We start from the raw sequence: 14,226 nt of genomic DNA on the forward strand, positions 1-14,226 counted from the left end.
CTCACAGCTACTCTTTTTCTGAAACTGGATCCGGTAACTACTAAAATCTGCTCCTGAAGTGTGTCAGTGAGATTTACAACAGTGTTTGTGAATTGCACTTCAGATACTTCCAAATATTATAAAACCTTTTGGCTCAGAAATCATTCCCAGAATCATAAACCATCCCTGCATTCCAGATCGCATACTTTAGACTTTCAGGATGTACTGCAACTACTCACGCAAAGTGCATATTGTTGCATGCAGTATGCATACAACTACTACATACTACTTGTTTATTATATTGCGCCTCAATCTGTCACATATTTCCATCATAGACTGCAGCGTGTGTGAGCACTTAGTGGCTGTAGCTTATTTTCTTAGGAAGACACCATGACACATCTTTACCTACGCAGAGGATTGTGGCTCAGAATGATCAGGACATACTACATCTTTTCCTGGCATAGTATCGAGCACGGTAGCATGGACGACTGAAACAGAGACAATCCATCTATCCATTTGTGTCATCTTGTAGACAGTCGCATAGGAGTTTGAGCTTATCACAGCTGACATAAAGTGAAAGACAGGGTACATGCTGGACAGGGCAGCAGCCATCCACACATCCACAGCCAATTTAAAATCAGTGATTGACCTACGATGTACACTACCGTTCAAAAGTTTGGGGTCACCAAGACAATTTCATGTTTTCCATGAAAACTCACACTTTCATTCATGTGCTAACATATTTGCTCAAGGGTTTTCTAATCATCAGTTAGCCTTTCAACACCATTAGCTAACAAAATGTAGCATTAGAACACAGGAGTGATGGTTGCTGGAAATGTTCCTCTGTACCCCTATGGAGATATTCCATTAAAAATCAGCCGTTTCCAGCTAGAATAGTCATTTACCACATTAACAATGTCTAAACTGTATTTCTGATTAATTTAATGTTATCTTCATTGAAAAAATACTGCATTTTGTTCAAAACTAAGGACATTTTTAAGTGGCCCCAAACTTTTGAATGCTAGTATGTCTTTAGACTGTGGGAGAACCTGGACAAAACCTATAGTCCCTGTGAAACCATGTAAAGGAGGCCCCAGCTGACCAGGAGACTCAAATCCAGGACTGTCTAGCTGTAAAGCAGCAGTACTAGCCACCATAACGGCTTGAATGCACCCAATGTTCCATTTTTTATGCTTTTGCTAAAGCAGCACATGTGCTTGTTTCTTATTGGTTCTGTAAACAGGAAACCACCAGCAGCAGCTGAATTTGCTTGCCACACAGACTAAAAACAGGCTGAAACAGCTAGCCTGGCTCTGTGCAAATGTAATAAAATCTGCCTACCAACACCTTTATATTTCCCTAACATTCAATTAACATTCCTTAACATGCTGCATTTCTTTCAATACAACCCATACAAAAACCAGAGCAAGTAATTTCCCATTTTATGGGAAGCTATGTGCCAAACTGTTTCTTTAAGCCACATTTATTCTGGCTGTAGCTTCATATTTAGGATGCAGATATCAGAGGGCAATAAAGCGAGTAAAAGTATTTCCCTAAATGTCAAATGCAGGAAATATGAGGAGAGATGAAATGATATCTGTCACAAACAGGATTTGGACACATGATAGATGAGTGACAAACCATCAGTGTGCATAAGATTACTCTTCTTTGATTTTCAGAGTCTCCCTCAAGATTGTTCAACACATTATCTTTGCACAAAGATTAGCATCATCAGCACTGGCTTCACTTCACACGGAAAATATATGGGATCAGGCCTAAATTACTCACAGCCTAATAGTATCACTGGAGATAAGAGTGAGCATGCCTTTCAAGCCATCCTCTCAACCCTCTCCAGAAATTAAATGGGATTTTGTATGAGGAACATTGTAGTTAGCAAGCATAAAGCCACTCTCTGTTCCACAGCCAGCTCCTCAGAGAATTCACGCCAGACAGAGGATCAGCTCCAGAGATGAAAGTGAGGTCAAGGTGGCTTTTTTTTTTTCATCCTCCCTAAATCAAGCTTCTTCTCTGGCGACTCCTCTCTTCTTTAGAAACTGAGAGCAGACAGTGCTCTTCAAAATGAGGGATGATATTGATGTAGAGGAACTGTGTTTGCCAGTCCTGGGCTATGTTAGATTAGGCTGTCTGAATGATGGTATGTAACTACCCAGCACCATATTAGTTGAGATGAATTGATTTTCAGAGAAATTGCCCAGTTGTATTGCTTTTGTAATGTACGACAAAAGTTTTTCTTGTGCGTTCTAATATAATCTACCATTTGCACACTAAACTGAAAAAAAAAGAAATCTCTCATTTAAAAACCATTCACACCTTTTACTATGGCACTCTGACGTCTGGCAGGTGCATCCTGTTTGCTTTGATTATCCTTGAAAGGTGTCTGATTGGAGTCTGCCCGGTGCTAAAGTGAGTTGATTTAAACAGAGCTTAGAAAGGAAGACACCTGGGTATAATAGGTCCCTCAATCTATACTGCATGTCAGGACAAAAACTCTCCATACATCACCATGATATACTTGTAGTGAAGCATAGATCAGGGCAGGGGCTTAAACCTTCTTTGGCCTTGAGTGTTCCCATTAGTACAGTGGCCTTGATAACTCTGAAATGGAAAAGTGTACAACCACCTGGACTCTTCCTAGATTTGATCTACATTAACCACGCAAGAAGGGCCTTGGTCAGGGAGGCGACCAAGAACCCAACAGTCACTCTAACAGAGCTTCAGAAGTTCCCTGCAGAGACTGGAGAACCTCCTGGAAGGACAACCATCATTACAGCGCTCAATCAAACAAGTCTTGATGGTAGAACAGCTGGAGGGAAGTCACTCTTTGAGTTATAGACATATGACAGCTGCTTGGAGTTTAAAGGACTAGGAAAAGATTCTCTTATCTGATGAAAGGTGAACTCTAAACGTTATTTCTACTGAACACCAGGAACTGCTAACAATCTGACTAGTATGATCCCTACAGAAGGTTTGAATACACTTGCTTATGGATGCAGACAGACATCTGCAGACAGCTGTGGCCACCTATAAATGCGTAATTTCTGTTATCATACTATTATTTATCGGAACACTCAATTCCATACTTTCACAGGAGGTTGTATGTAAGTATTCCGTGTGTGCACATAAATGCCCAGCATTATTTCATTACTGCCCTTGTTCCACCACGCTGAGCCAGTCCATTCTGTAGTATACAATTGTCTGACTGCACTTCATTACCATACTGCTATAGGGGGAAAAAAGACACTCTGGTTTGTTTGTCTTTCCTTGAGCCAATCACAATTGTCTTGGGCATCGCTAAGACAAAGATGCAGCTTCAGTGTTCGCACAAAGTAGCAACAGGTAGAATTGTTTAGGTAGGATGTTTGCATGTGAGGAGATGTGCACATTAAAATGGATAATCCACTGAAAAAAAATAGCAGGGCTGTTTTACTGCATGATCCAAATTCTCGTTGAAACCAGAAATTTTCCTGGTGGTAGATTGCTAGGCTGGAAGTTTTTGTGATTTTCAGTTTTCTGAAACCAGTGACATGTATAGACTGGAAGGGGAGGACAAAGGCACTTTAAATGAACAGCTAATGACAGGCTTTTACCTTCAGTCTACAATCAGTGAGTCAGACTACAAGGACTCAAACTTTGGACTGAAAAGGGGTCTGTGTGGACTTTTATGGACTTAGGGAGATGACAAAATGTACATGGCGTGGACACCAGTGGACTCATGTACTTGCAAATGTGGACAGTTTGACACTTTATAGTATGCTCCAAGTCTGTGGGGGTCCACTTGGAAGACTCTGTTGTATACATGCACAGAAGGTTATATCTATATATTTTGTATGAGTGCACGCGTATGAGTGCTGAGCATGTGCACCATCACCCTTGTAGTGCAGTCCATGGTCTCTCACAGACTTGAATAGAGGATAAATGTAACGTCAAGCAGACCCAAGTGGACCCTTGTTACATGCAGACATGGAAAGTGGTGGTAGCATCACACCATTGTTGTACTTCTCAGCTGCAGTGACAGGGTCACTGATCAGAATCAAAGGGAGAATGAATGCTGCCAAATACATAGAAGTCCTTGAAGAAAACCTGATCCAGAGTGCAGCAACATGAGACTGGAGAGGTGGCTCACCTGTCTGCACAGCAGTGACACCAAGGCAAACAGCCAAGACACCGCTGGAATCACTTCAGGAAAGTCTCTCACTGTCTTAAAGTGTCCCAGCCAAAACCCAGACTTAAACCCCACATATCATCTGATGAGAGACCTGAAGATGGTAGCTCACGGAAGCTTCCCATCCAGTCTAACGGAGCTTGAGAGGATCTGCCAGAAAGAATGGAATAAACTGCAAAATTCCAGGTGTACAAAGCCTATAGAAATTTACCCAAGAAGATTTAATGTAAATCCAAAGAAGAGGCCATTCAGTGGAGCCACATCCCTTCTAATTTCCTCTGGACATTACATTTGTTTAATTTGGAGGCAGCACAATTTTCCTTTCTCTTCGTTTGTAAGAAAGATGGGAAAACCATCCGAATTCTTTTGGATAGAGGCCTGATTTAACAACAGGTGATTTTAAAGCCACTGGGGGAGAGACAGAAATAAAGACGCAGCAATGGGACATTAATTACTTCCACAGTATAAAAGGAAACCGATCTTGATTTTACACATTTCTTCTTTTCCTGTTCTTACATTCCAGCCAGTCAGCTTTTTTTTCTTGGGTGTAGTTAAATACAAGTTCAGACACTGCTCTGGTTTCCTAAAAACTGTTAATTGACAATGGTAGGGCAACCATAAATGATTTAACATTCATCATAAACTTGTGTAATTTATGTTGCTGCAACATGTGATTTTGGCTGTATTCAGATGCCAGTTTTTTTTTTTTTAAAGCTGACAAACAGGCTTGTTTTTGAGGGCTTGGTTGACTCCTGTTCTGCATGTGCAAAACTAATTACAGACTTACAAACCCCTGTTTTGGTTCAGCAATGTAATCCAAAGTGAAAGAGTGGCCACTTTCTGGTGAATTCCTTGCAGCACAGAAACAATAAAAGTTTTTCTCCTGATGAGCGACAGAAGACATTATCGATTTTCTGTGAATGAAAACTACATTTTGGGATGCTGTTCAAATGAACCATCAAGTAACCAGGCACTGTTTCAAGAGCTACAACTCTAAACTGCATCCACTGTGCTTACAAAACTTCACAACAAAACTGAACGCCAAACACGAAGCAGCACCTCCCCTGTGCAAAGCATGTGTGTGTTCCCACTCAGTGCCCCCCTCCATCCCACATGACCCCCAAAGGGGCTTTCACTTTTCCTTGCACACTTCCAAACTTCCTCCCTGCCTCAACACCCCCTTCACCCTGGACTCCCCTGGCCCCTCTCTCCCTGCTTTCCCATGGTCCCCTAAGCACTGCAAACCAGCCACGCTGCGTACAAACTCACACATACACACACACACACACGCTGTTACATGGAGCATTGTTTCAGCTATCAACCTCTCTGTTTCACCATCTGTTAAGCACTCTCCCAGCTGTTGCCCACTCTCTCCCTGCTCGGCAAAATAACAGCCCTACGAGCCGGTGACACGCACACAGGACAGAAATTACATAGGACCATGTCTGCTAATTAGAGACAGAGGCGGGTTTCACGTCTAGTCGGTCTGCAGGTAGAGTCAGCTGTCAACCTGGTCGCACAGATGCATGCCAGCCCTCCCCCAGTCAAAGCCACGGCAGACGCTTTCTGATGAGCTGTTTACCTAATGAGGCACACTTAACCAACCGTGTCTGCAGCATTATGTCGAGAAGAATGAGCGTACAGTGGGCACTCAAAAACACATTTTTATTGAGCCTAATGACTGGTTACAAGACAACAGTTTGTTTTATGCCCCACCGACCGCAGAGTTTTTTTTCGCTTTGCTGTTTCTTTTCCTCTTTAACCAGCCCGGTTGACTCTTTGCTTATTGTCTCTGATTCTGAAAGTTTCCACGCTCCCTACATTTACAAGCTGTTACTGTACTAAGAAATGTTAACCTGAAAGATGATATGTTCTCCAACTGGCACATGGGATTTATTTGGCTTTCCTATAGGAAGCTCTGGAGCTGAAATGACTGAAGGAACAGGAGTGTGCAGGTAGGAATATGTACATTGCAGCTCCTGGGACCATGGCCAGCAACAATGCCGTGTCCAAATGAAGCACAGACTCCAAACACCATACTGCCAGCAAACGCAAAATGTAGTTTATATGCGAGAAACATATGAAACTGAGCAAGAAAAGGCTGTTTTAATCATGCAACTCACGGCAGAATTGTTGTCAATTATTTTTTATTTTATTAGTTATGGTGCATTTAGATGTCAGGTTAGAATAGACGTGTGTATTTTGTAATATTTGATCCTATGGCTGCAATAATCACAATCCTGTCTGGCCTTTATGTACTTATAAAACTCTATGGTCATTGTCCAAGAACACTGGTCTATATTGTGATTCGGAGTTGATTACAACACACATTTACTGGCCATTTCACTGGATAAGTTATGAAACTACACGAGGGGAAGACCACATGTTTCAGACAGGGGTCAGTGTACACTCATCTGTATCTGCCCATTCCTCAAGAGAGAAAAATGAGCAGTGATCTGATTCTGATTATCAGACACCAGTCACTCTTTGGGCCCAACGTTTTGGTGCTCTGTACACGATGGACTGATTAGTGCACATCTGGAGATGCAGAAAATAGAATATTCATCTTAAAAAGTTTGCTGTAAATTTAGGGTATAATAAACAGTTGTAAAATATTTTATAAAACCTTTTTACTTCAATAGAGGCAATAGATCAATAATTTTATCAAGGTTTTATCAACTTGCGCCGTCTGAGTTCCAGTTTTTCCATATTTTGCCAGTCAGCAAATTGTAAATGCTCTATTTCTATACCAGCTCTGTGCCACAAAAAACAATCATTTAATTCAAGGAAAACCCAACATGTGTTGTCTTATAGCCACATGCTGCCAGAACAGCTTCAGCTCACCTTGGCACTGATTCTTCAAGTCTCTGGAACTTTACTGGAGGGATAAACTATTCTTCCAAAACATATCACCTCATTTGGTGTTTGGATGATGATGGTGGAGAGCGCTGTGTAACATGTTGGTTCAAGATGCTCAAATGAGTTGAGATCTGGTGACTGCAAAGGTACAACATATGATTCACATCATTTTCATACTCATCAAAGCATTCAGTGACCCCCTGTGTCCCATGGATGAAGGCACAGGACAAAAATGTTTCACCATAGGATAAAGGTGATCACTCTGGACAACTTAATACTAAACTGCAGTGACTCTTCCTTCTAAGGGGACGAGTGGATCCAGATCATGCCACTGAAAAGCTCCTCACAGTATAACAGAGCCACCAGATGCCCTCACTTTAGGGATCAAGCATTCAGGCCTGTAGCAGGTTTATACCACATATGGTTTCCCCCGACTTAATAAGAATGCGGTGAAGGATGACTCATTGGATCATATCACTTGCTGATGGTTTACGCACAACTGAACTCTCAAATGTGTGTTGATCTTTGCAATAAGGGTTTATGCACTGCTGCCCTACTACGATGTTCCTCTCTGTAAATTCATCACTGAACTTTCCTGCATTTACTAGATGCTATTACTTAGTTGATATTACCTCGCATTTCACACTAATGCATGACTATCACAGCCATCAGATGTATGCTGTTGACCGTACTTTCCAACCCAAATTACTGATGTTGTTGCCATAGATATAAATACAGCAGTCTTTTCAGTCACTGCTCATATGTAAATACTAGCTGAGCACTCTTTGTGACAGAAGCTCCTGCCATCTGTGCCCCATCAATAAACCCTTTTCCTTTTGCCATCTTCATACGAAAACCCGAATCAGCTGCTCAGCAGTTCCATACCTGCCACAGAGCATGACAGGAGGCTTAATTGTACCATGCAGTCCACCTATGTGGAAGCATCTGCATCTGCTGTGCTGCTTCATTCATTTATCAAGGTCTTTCCTAAAATTTGTCACCCGTCTGTAATTTCTTCATGATGTTGATTCATGGTCTTGTCAAAGAACCAGCATCTGAGCATTTTTGCTTCCAGGAAGTGGAAGAAAACATCTGGTCGAAGCATTGCTATCCCGAGATACTGGCTGATGGCAAAGCCAGAGAGAGAGAGTGAAAGAGTGCATCCCATGCATGTGCTTCCTCCTTGGAGACAACTGTCTTTGATGAAGAGAGGAGGCAAGTCTGACCCACTGCTCCAGACACACACAGACCTCTGTGGCACAAAGAGCCTCAGATACCTTGTTTGCAGGCACCATGAAGCCTTTATTAACCTCATTGTTTATACTGGCTGGCAGGCTCTCATGGAGTTTCCATGTCAATCTGACCTCTCCTGTTTGACTCCATGTTTGGGCATCGTCACTGTTCACTGTAACTGTCTCTTTGCTGTTTTCAGGTTAAGAAACCCTGTATGCTCCATCTGGGATTAGAGGCAGGAACTGCTCTGTCTCCTAGTTGCGTCCCTCTAGATCCCTAAACTGCAAACCATATGGACTCCCTCTTGTTCCAGGCAGGAGCGAGGCTGCGGACATCTAGAGGAGGATGCTGGGGTGCGTGGGGGGGGAGAGGGGTGGGGCCACGGGACCCACAGAGCTCTGTTTGTTCGAGGTTAATGGGTTAGTCTGGACAGGGAATGGTAGAAGTTGGTTAGAGCCTGTTTGTTTGGAAAAATCGATGGGAGAGATAAAAAGAAACGGTGTCATTTTCAAGGGGGGAAACTCTGTGGTGCTGTGTTAAGACTTGGTTACAATGAAACAAAGAAGGGTTATTTCCAAATGTAATCAGAGCCAGAGGAAAAATGCCAAATGATAAACACTATTAGAGTTTATATACCAAATAAATCTCTGCAGATGGAGCTGATGCGAAATCTAAACACCCCAAAATGACATGGCAGGCTACCTAATGCGATAAACCACTTTCACATTTGACACCCACTGAGCTGCTTGTGCTCTGTATGATGACTGTTTTTATGTGATTACAAATGTAGTTCAGTAAAATGAATAATTATGAGCCTCATTATTTTGGATGATAATAAAGACCATGATGCAGTTGAGTCATTTTACACAGCAAGACCACATAACTCTTGGATGCACTACTGCATATTTTCTCACACCAAACCTGACATGTTTCCAAGATTTTATACTTTTTTAAAAACAATTTGAACCAAAAAACATCAGAGGTAGTCATTAGCCAAGCAATGAATGACCAGAAAACTTCCTCTATTACTTGTTAGATGGATTTTCTGACACAGTGCATACAAGAGTCAAATTGACTTTTGATGTCTAATCAAACAGGATACTACTCCTACCTGCTGTGAAATTTATCTTACTTGATTAGGGGGCATTGTTAAGGTAATTCTACTTGAGATCAAAATAATGTGTTGTAAACAAGTCCTGGTATGTCTTGTCTAATGCTGGATAGCAGATCTTGTTGCCATTTTGCCAGAACAACAGAGCCTTGAGCTGCAGCACCTGGCAAATTTGCTTGTCAGCAAACAACATGAGGCTGAACCAGCTGATCTCTTCTATTTCTCCCTGGCATTATTTCAGTCTTAGAATGCATGTGTGTGTGTGATTGCAGGCAGGCTCTTTACCATTAGCACATGGGATCTACAGCGCTGAATGAATAGTAAACATGGGCATTACACCAGCTTTTAGGGTAACACAGTAGTCAAAACAGACAACACGCAGTGAAGAACACAAGCCAAAAGTCTATCCGTGATGTCACGAGTCAGTAACTGGTGAAATCCAACACCACCAGCTGGTAGGAGTTGTGATGGGGTGAATACGGGTCCCCTCTGTATCAGTGCAAGTCAAGGCACATAGCAGAAACCACCGCCTGGAGGTAAAGACGCACAGGAGTGAATCTGCAGTGGTGTTGGAGAGCAAGAAGCTAATTCTATGTACCCCTCAGAGCGGTCGAGTTAACGCTGCTGCAGAACAACTAGCCGCACTCCAAGCCAGGGTTTTTTTTTCTATGCAACTGTTGCGCGTCTCCACTTTGGATAGAAATAGCCAGATCACTGCGCGCCGCAGAGCGCAAAGGATCTGAGGCTGTAGGCTTGGAAAGAGTGGGAGAGATCTCTCCTCCGGACTGCTGAGGCTACGATGAGGAAATTTTGAAGTGGCAGCACTCCTCCGTCCACTTTACGCTTCCTTTGGCTGTTACCAAAGGGTTAGCCCATGTGCAGGTATCCTCGAGAGTGTGATTCTGTTTTCACCCAGATCTCTGCTGCCTGGACAAATGCATACAAATGCATTTAGGAGCTCAACGGACAAGGAGTGGACACGTTTCCGCGGCAGCAACGTAAGTGGACATTTGGTTCAGTATTACGCAGACGTCAGAGTATCTGCACTGTTCAAACTGTTGCCAGATATTCATTTGCAACAACAGCAACTGGAAGACTTATTTCCGTTTAGGTATTTGGCTTCTTTCCCTGACAGGGGCGTCAAAAGACTAAAAAAGTCCCTGCAGCAACAGTTTTTAAATGAAACGTGACTGAAACTGAATGTACCACATGCATTTAGTCACATACACGCAGTTTAGTTTTGGATCATTGATCTCTGTTCCTGTTATTTCTTTTCATGATGTTTCCAGTCAGATATATTTGTTTCAGTTTTATTCTGTAGCTCGGCAGAATAGCTGCAGTATAACTTTACATATGGACCGTCCCCATCTGTTAACTCTACTTTTCCTTGCATACATGTGTTTAGATTTTACAGTCAGATTCTCTTTCATACTTGTCATCTTGGCTTTGAACTCTCCATGTGAACATGCAGCCTGGGATCGCCTACATTATAATCTGAACACCATGTGGCCTACCCCTCAACCCCCTCCTTTTTTATTTATGTTTCACTCACATAGCTATGATAAGCCAGAAAATAAACACTGAAGCATGAAGACAGAGAGAGAGAGAGAGAGAGGATGAATGAGCATGTCTAGGAAGCAATGATGCTTATTCAGCAAGTGATTTTTGTTGCACTGATACAAGCATTGAAGCAGCTGTCATCAACCCAAGAGTAGCAGATTTATCAAACTCTGTCAAAGTGTTTAGGCTTTAAATAGAGCAAAGCATCTATTTAGCACCCTTAAACCTAAACATTCCTCATGGAAGTGTGTATTATTGACATGCAGCGTGCAGGTTTTGTTGTCTCGTTACATTCATTTGGGTCTGTGGAGTATCAGAAATGTGCACTCGTTCAAAGGGTATTTAACAGGAAATTTATCATCTTCCATCAGAAGTGAGTCCAAGTTGTCTGCAGTCTATTAAATCCCTTCCAGATATGTTCTAAAAAGAAAAAAAAGCTGAGATCACAAAGAATTCTGTTGTTCTCTGCTGATAGTGTTTGCTCGATGGAAAACAAAGTGGACCTGAAATCCTGAGAAATCCTTTTTTTGTCCTTGAGAGTGAAAATGAGAGCCTTCTGGGGGAATAAATGTGGCCTCCCTTGAATTCACAGACAGAGTTAGTGTGTATGCATCAGTGGTTAACTGGCTCCTGAGCCTCAGACAATCACCCACTGTTGCAGGCAATGCTTGGACTGTATAGCTGCAGAGACACAGCCACTCACATACTGTACACTTGACTCAGAGCAAGAGTCTCCTCAGCATAGGCCGGCAGATCCCATAATATGTTGATAATGCAGGTGTGGATGTGCAGGACTTTGGTCGCTGAAGCAGGCTGTCTAGATTGACGTAAGAATCGTTTGCTCAAGTTTTAAAGTGGCTTTAGAGGAAAGTTCTGGAAGATGCCTGCAGTTGTCTCACATCCATAGTACACTAGGGGTTTTTCACAGTGTCACAGGAGACCATTGGGGTTGACTGATTGACTGTGCAGTGTGGTGCAGGCCAAAAGCCATTCTTCAGTGATGGCTGCGTTGAGTGGTGAATAGATGCATTTTCTGTTATTCTTAAGTGAAGAAAGTTCTCCTGAGAAAAAAAGCGTAAGACCAGAGAGCATTATTGATACTCCTGTTGATACTCCACAAGGGATAATTCCCTTTCCATGTGCTCACTAACTCATGCTTTCATTGCACTAAGTGGAGATAATGTAGCTTACCACAATGCTACCATCACATGTAATTGTTTTAATCACTTTAATATGACCACAACTTTTGGTTCCTATGTATTATAGCTGGGATTCTTGTAAAGAAACACATTTACACACATAATACATTAAATTTTCAAACCATTCCCATGAAAGTCACATCAGAGCTTGTAATGGAATGGGTTTATCTCATCTGAGTGACATAAGATAGCATAAACTTTGCTTTCAGCAAAATATAATAATTACAGTAATTACATTTTACACTTCTAATAGTGCCTATGAAGCCAGATATGCTTTTATTTGTCCCTGCTGAGATTCACACTGCTTAGACTTAATCCAGTGTCAAATTACGAGGGAGTTGAATAGAATTTAATTTGTGGGGCGCAGACATTAGAAAATTTATGAACCCTCACAGACATGGGAACAACTTAATGACAAAGTGTCTTTGCACAAACAATGTCCTGATTACTCAGGATAATCCACAGACCTCAGTGTGAACAGTGAGTTTCTACCCAAGCTAAAAACTCACCAAAAAACTTAGCCCATAGTGAGGCCTGTGGATTCACAAGCCACTGCTGAGGTGAACAAATACATTTCTCTTTTGGTTCTTATTTGTGTGAGCCAACTAAGCCTGATTATCCTTGAAAAATGATGCACGTGGGGGATCACAGCCTCACCAACATCTCACTGCAGGATACTCACCTTCTCTACATCAGTGGCTGTATGGATTTGGGCCTGTCTGTGTGAGTGAGTGTATTTAACCCTCCTAACATCTGCAGGTCCCTCCACAACAGGAAAAGGGCAAACCAATAAAAGCCTGTGGAAGTTTACTCACAGCCCTTTGTCTGCTCGCTGTCTTGTGGACTAAGTCAATCTTTGCTCTGGACTGCAGTGACCTCTTGACTCCAAGTACCAATTGAGGGAGCTGACAAATGAGAGCCACGTTAAGCTCTTCATCAGAGAGGAAGAAGCAGACGTGACACGCTGCTGCTAGGAAAATGTATTGCAAATTACATGTTGATGTACTTTGGAAGTCGTTATGATGTCAGCATTTGGCAAATGAAGTAGGCAGGTGAAGCCTGGAAACTAGTAGACTTGCTAATTTTCGCTGATGGCCATTTGGAGAGGAGAAGACAAGCTCATTTAGTTCTTCCATAATTCAGTCATTATGATCAGTATGCAGGTAGTGAAGCTGAAACATGGCCAACAGGAACAGATACTGGCAGTAGATCACTTACTTCTTTATATCCAGGAATGTTTTTGTTGGGATTCAGAGGCAAATCATGCAGGAACAGAACACCTGATTTGCAAGAAAGTCATGTTTTCATTGACAGACAATTTTTACACGAGGCATCTAATCTTTATATGGTCGACATCATTTTTCTAGTGTCTTATGAGCTACAATACAACTCCTTTAGGTACCGTGTCATTTTATGTGTGTCAGGGTTACAGCTCTCCTTCTGTTTTGAATTCCGCTGCAATTTTAGCTTGTACTCAAGCGGGCCACATTTTTGCCAAATGGGGCACATAACAGTAGAGGTTAGGCAAATGCTCCGAGGTCACGCTCTATAAACCTCAATTTTCTGAATAACGACTCTATGTGGCGGACTTCTGAACAGTGCTACATCCACTGTGTGATATTCTGGCTGGCTGAAGCCAACTTCAGTCAGTACAAGTGGTGAAATGGGATGGGTCAGTCAAGGTGACTTCCATCAGGTTTCTTTAGATAATCCTGCATGTCCTTACAAATCAGAGAACCTTTTCACAGAAAGCCAAGGAAAGACAAGCAGTTGTGTACATTTTCGAGCCCAACACAGATCAGCAGCAGTTTTCTTGGTACCAGTTCCTTTTGGGTAATCCTCAAGACGTTTGGAGTTGTTTGGGCAGATTAACAGCTTTGCGTGCTTTGTTGCTACTAATGGATTCAGTAAACGGCCTGTCAAACTAGACATGTAAACAGTATATTGTGAATGCCACTGCTCACAGACTCACCCCCTGACAGACATCAGTGATGAACGTAAGAAAATAGTTTCCCTTTTCTTATGAGGACTGTAAACAGAAGTTAAGTGAGTTTGCTTCTATTTGCCAAGCTTAATTGAGGTCTTCGCCTCTCCGTTTGTTT

The 14,226-nt window shown here is 42.2% G+C and overlaps 1 protein-coding gene across 2 annotated transcripts in view; it reads left to right on the forward strand.

The window, feature by feature from the left end:
• Positions 1-9,845: 9,845 nt before the first annotated feature.
• Positions 9,846-14,226, forward strand: part of LOC111578446 (collagen alpha-1(XXIV) chain) — a 97,272-nt gene continuing 92,891 nt past the window's right edge. For both annotated transcript variants that reach the window (XM_023285266.3, XM_055018233.1), the window contains exon 1: positions 9,846-10,363. In XM_023285266.3, the coding sequence (XP_023141034.3) occupies positions 10,311-10,363 (53 nt within the window). In that variant the 5' untranslated portion in view covers positions 9,846-10,310. The remainder of the gene's footprint in view (positions 10,364-14,226) is intronic.

Source organism: Amphiprion ocellaris, chromosome 2 (assembly GCF_022539595.1).
Source record: "Amphiprion ocellaris isolate individual 3 ecotype Okinawa chromosome 2, ASM2253959v1, whole genome shotgun sequence".
Taxonomy (NCBI): Eukaryota; Metazoa; Chordata; class Actinopteri; family Pomacentridae; genus Amphiprion; species Amphiprion ocellaris.